Source organism: Rutidosis leptorrhynchoides, chromosome 8, assembly GCF_046630445.1.
Source record: "Rutidosis leptorrhynchoides isolate AG116_Rl617_1_P2 chromosome 8, CSIRO_AGI_Rlap_v1, whole genome shotgun sequence".
Lineage (NCBI taxonomy): Eukaryota > Viridiplantae > Streptophyta > Magnoliopsida > Asterales > Asteraceae > Rutidosis > Rutidosis leptorrhynchoides.
The window spans coordinates 118983715-118989603 of NC_092340.1; the positions used below are offsets into that span (position 1 = coordinate 118983715).

General features: G+C 31.2%; 1 protein-coding gene across 1 annotated transcript; it reads right to left on the reverse strand.

The window, feature by feature from the left end:
- Window positions 1-2172: 2172 nt before the first annotated feature.
- On the reverse strand, window positions 2173-5659 carry LOC139863777 (transcription factor bHLH18-like). Its single transcript, XM_071852384.1, has 6 exons — window positions 5602-5659; window positions 5039-5078; window positions 4680-4737; window positions 4081-4560; window positions 3244-3636; window positions 2173-2281 (listed from the first exon to the last, which is right to left on the reverse strand). Exons 1-6 carry the CDS (start codon window positions 5657-5659, stop codon window positions 2219-2221), a joined length of 1092 nt encoding a protein of 363 aa, XP_071708485.1. The 3' UTR covers window positions 2173-2218.
- Window positions 5660-5889: the final 230 nt, after the last annotated feature.

Here is a 5889-nt window from a genome sequence, read left to right on the forward strand (position 1 = left end):
TCCCGCCAAAATAAAAACATTTATCACAAAGTGTCTCTACTAAATGTTCATATTTTCATCTCATCTATAATGTTCGTGAACAAAGTTTTTTCAAAAAACGAAAAAAAAAAAAAAGTGTTTGGTTCCCCCCGCTTCCCCCGAATGGTTACTTCCCTCTTGATCCTACCACAATATATATATATATATATATATATATATATATATATATATATATATATATATATATATATATATATATATATATATATATATAGATCTCATAAAAACATGCTCAGTCTAGATTAAACTGATAATTTAATATTAAGACTAAAACAAAAGGGAGGTGGTCACGCAGCTTTTTAGTAAAGGTATGCATGCAGCTTTTATTCAAGTGGCCTGGCTTGGAGTATATTATAATATGTATCAATCAATTTACGTTGCTAATATGCCATGCATACTTTTATTCTTCTTTTGTCTTTTATTTTTGTCATTTAATCTTTTAGATTTTTGTCCTCTTTTATATATACTCCGGCAAAACTGTTATTCAAATTCCAATATATATATATATATATATATATATATATATATATATATATATATATATATATATATATATATATATATATATACATACTTTTTGATTCTTACCCTTTTATCCTCACTTTTTATTAAATCCATTATATCTACTTCTAATGCAGACACACACTAATTAACATGTTGCAAGCTAAGGTTAATTAATTACTAGTATTTTAGAAGTAAATAAATCGTGCATAACACGTTGTAAAAGGTGTGAACAACAGACCTTTAATTTTGTCAAATTTCTTTTGTCCAACAAAGAAAAGAACCAAAAAAATATAAATAAATAATTACTGTATCAACTATTTCATATTTTTTTAAATGGTAGCAAAGTTGAATTGTTTAAATCAACGACAAGCTAAAAATGAGTATCTAAATTTCCAGTGGAGGGTTTTTCATATTCCTGGGAAACTATTGTTTAAAAAAAAAAAAAAACAGATCAATCACTTCGTTATTCAGTAGTATCTGAATATAATGTTAAGTAAACTTGATTAATATATCACATGAAAAGTTTAAACTAGTTTAGCATAGAGCATATATTAACTACGTATTAACTAATTAAGATTACAATATTAGGGGTTGATGTGTATCTAGCCAGTAAGATAATATTGGTCAAATGGTTGCTTAAATTAGGATTATTATTAATGTCCATTCACTTTATTTGGCTTGGTTGTATTCGTTTGATTATATGTGTATATATATCAAAATTAAGTATTGTTATTGCGTATTAATTAAAGTATTCTACTTATTCATAATACTAAAGTGGCGTTGATTCAATTAAAGAGAAAAAGAAATTAATTATTTGCAAATGATTGGTGTTCTTCACCAAAGCCTGTTAATGTAAACATGTATATGTATATTCCTTGTTCCCCAAAAATTTGCTAAATTATTTAATAAAAATCCTACCATTTATAAGCTCATATGACAACCCCTAGAATTAAACTAAATAGCACTTGGATTAATCGTCGGATTGTTTTTTAATTTGAAACTCAATAGATTTGTTTTTATGGACGCATAAGGAATGATAATTAGCCTTAATTTGATCATTATGCAATTAGTATACTTTTTGCCTATAATCATGCCTCGTCTTAATCTTTTGCTCCTTTGGTAACTTGAATCATGAACTCGTTTGCATTGGCCAATTAATTACGGAGTATCAGTAAATAGTATTTATACTATATTAGAAAGCTGGCCGTATATTGTCAAGCCTATATGTACAAGAAACGACAATGTCAAAGGGTTATCACGAAAGAACTTAATAAACATGGTCAACTGCCACGCGAAAAAAAAGATATATAACGACCCATGTAAAAATTTGAAACTACATGATAAAATACAAAGGGGGATTGCTGTAACATAATACTGCACACTAAGACCAGACAATTACAGGGGAATTAAAAGGATTATTCCCATTGAATCAAACTTAAAGTCGATCTTTTTTCCGCTAGCTTGGGACATGTAGATGCCTTTTCGTAGTTCTTGGAATACTGAATCCAGATGAATTTGTCTCGCACTATTTCCATTTTTAGTAAGTTGAAGGATGTACACATTCATAAATTGTTGCATCAATAAAGATTTATAGGATAGTAGCTATATCGATTCAGCTTGATCTTCAAAGGGAAAAAACGAAAACCAATGCATAGATATGTTGAGAGTTACAAGTTTAAATAACATGTTGCAGGTTCTTCACAAGATCTATCGATGACATGATGAAGTTATCATTCTTCTGCAGAAATCAAGAAAAATTGAATCAGAACTGCATTAAGTGCATTAAGTTCCTGTATGTATATAATGTTAAATCATCCCACGATAACTTAGTAGTTGGACCCTAATTTCTTCACATGAGGTCACAGTTTCAAACCTCTCTAACAGCACATAAATAAAGAATACCCATGTTCACTGATAGGCCGAATAGAGAAACCTTATGTGCTTACTTGTTTACTCGCTAATGTATGTATGTATTGTTAATCAGCGTAGATTCTGTTTTAGTCTTGATAGAACTTAGCTAATCACTACAACTAATCTTGTAGTTTTAAACACTTTCTGAATGAGTTTTTCACACTTAAAAACGTGAATATAAGTTAGAAGCATAGAAAATTAAGGCGTCAAAAATTTTTTGTGTTACAAACTTTTTGACACTTTTAAGTGTCATTGAGTATTCCTATTTGACGCTTTTAAGTGTCCAAAAAAAGTTTGTGGCGTTATTCACTTTTTTGTTACGAGGAACCCCTACTACGAACGAGCACATTGGCCCCTGCAGCGGATAAACCTCGGACATCAGGAAACAATATTATGAAACTTTTTAAACTGAGTAAATAATATTATCATCATTACACTACAAATAAATGTTAACTTTTTGACGCTTCTATTATTTTTGACGCTAAAATATATGAATAAATTCGCATGTTTTTAACATCTATAATTGTCACAAAGTTGAAAGTGTGAAAAAATATGATGTCAAAAATTTTAAGTGTCAAAAAATATGGTGTCAAAAATAATTAACTTTTTGACACTTTTAAGTGTTAATGCGTTTTTCTTTTTGACGCTTTTAAGTGTCAAAAACTTTGTGACAGTTATATGTGTCAAAAACATGTCAAATTATTCACATTTTAAGGCGTCAAAAACTAAACAAGTGTCACAAAATGAAAACTTTTTTGTAGTGTTGCTAGGAATATAGCAATGTTGTACCTTGACAACAACAGTGATAAGGAGAGTGGTATCAGCAAATGGCATTGTATTGCAACTGATAACAGATAGACCAAGATTTTGCATCTCACTTAGCACTTTGACTAATGAAATACACTTTTTTCGGCTGTAGATTTCAATTAATAGATTGCATCCTGACGTTTTCACTTCAATCTCAAGATCGCAAGGACTGCTACTCTCTTCAAAGTTATTGGTTTCATTAGAAGAAGAACCAATATCGTCATCACTACAGCTAAGCCTTGATTTCTTAGCCGATATAACCGATTCTTGCATCTCCTTTCGCTTCAAACCGGATTCTCCCTCGAGTTCCTTCACTCGATTTTGAAGTTCTTGGATGTAATTAGCCGCATCTTCTAGTACGGTTGCCTTGTCCATCTATATATCACAAAAGATTATAAAGAAAACTTAACATGAATTATATCTGAACTAAATTTTAAACATACGGGGGCATTTTTCCGGAACTATATATTAACCATCACAAGATAGCCCGATGGTTGGGCTTTGACATTTTTGCAAGGTGTCGTATTAGGTTCAATTCTTGAGGTGGCCCGCTCGAGAAGGGTTTGGAAACGGTCACGTGATAATCCGGTTTGGCTGCGTACATCAGAGTAAAAATACTGGTCTCTCTCGAGGAAAAACTCGTGTACAACATTTTATTTGATTATTGAAGTGAACTAAGGAGGTTTGAGACTCTTATCCCAAAATGATTATATGAGTATCTCTTAGTTAAGAAACTAGTGTAAAAGGTTTGTGCTATATAAGAACCCCATATGTTTACAAATTTCTAGTTGTATGCTAAGAAACACAAGCTATTAGTACCTTTTTAAGATCGGGAAGAAGGGACGACAAAGAAACAAATCGTTGGGCTAACTTTTCTCTTCGTTTCCTCTCGGCCAAAACATGATCTTGAACTTGAATTGGACTTCTAATCATGTTTGAAACCTTTTTTACTCCTGTTTCATTGCAACCATACGAATCACTAAAAGTAAGGATCTCATCTTTTGGCTTTATATCACCGAATGATATAGTGAACGTGTTTGGAGTAGTATCAGGAACTAGTTTTTGTCTTGGCTTTTCTGGTTTGTTAATAGGGTTGGCCTTTTTGTAATGAAACGGCTGAGTGTTGATGCCTTGTGCTTCTTCTTCGTGCTTACGAGTTTGATAACTTTGATCGATAAGAGAAGGAGTTTCGGTGTAGCTATCGGATGAAAATGAATCAACACTGAAGTCCTCCATTAAATGATGATAAGGCCTATTCATTTGATGATATTGATTCATGAACCCTTGATCTTGCATTTCCTGAAAAAATATTCCACAAACAATTAAAGATGTAAAAACTATATGAAATATACAAATCTATACTTGAGGTAGATTTCAATATATAAATCTACAAGACTACAACTATAAGTTATGCTCACCAATTCTGGTAGCCAAGGTTCCATGGATTTAATGTGTGAATGTTGGTTCCAATTTAGACTACAAATATGAACAAAGTTTTCATTATATCTCACATACAATAATTCAATGAACATATTTTGCACTATTAATTGAAGTATAAGATTAGAATTGGAAATACTAAAACACCATGAAGAGAATAACCATAAATCTTTTATAATTCATTAATTAGCCAACTTAACATATATACAAAGTTTAAATTCAATAGAATTGAAAACATGTAAGAGTTTGAAACAAAAATGAAAATATACCAAGATTAGGGTTTACAAGGATTCATTATTTTAATGTGATATGATTATAAATCAATTAAGAAACAAATTACCTGATCAAATGAGAGTGTGGGTATATGGAGAAAGTGCCACCTAAATCAAATGAGAGGAAAGGAATTGAGTTAGTTTTGAAAAAGAGAGACTACTTTTTATGATCAGCTTTTTGTAGAAAATATTATCAATATCATTATTAAATTTTGTTTTACTGTATTATGTATTATTTATGGGTTCGCATATGACCACAGAGAATATAAATACTTGAATACCGTGATCTAGACACGTGATTAAAAGGCAATTTAACCTGGAATTTATTCTCTCCAATATCGCCTACAAAACACCTTGCCTTTTTCTGCTTTATTAACTGTAAGGCTATGATTAACGGTAACATGCTCACCCAAATTCTACCCAAGACGGCTCATAACCATGGCGTGCTCACACAAATTCATCCAGCGTGCGTGCTTGGAGCACGGGGAATAAATGTGGGGTGCTGAATTTTGATTGATAGAATTTGTTTTTATTTTTTTATTTTTATTCACTATTTCACTCACTTCCAATCATATTTTAACACATCACTTCACACGCTACTCAACACGTCACCCATTATTTACTAATTTACCAACACGCCGGCCAAACACTCCAACCTTACCCATCAACACGCCCATTTTTCCCGCCATGGTTAAAGATGGTCAAATTTGGTATTTTTTATCTTTCTTTTTTTTTTTTTTTTTTCATAATTAAGAATGATAACTCTATTATTAGAACGAAAGAAAAACAAAAGAACCACATATCAACCGAAACTAGCTAAACAAGGAAACTAAACCGGGAACAACCTAACAAACAAAAAGCAACACAAACTAGAAAAACCCAAAAGGTGAAACATAGGGCAAACAATATATTAAAGCCA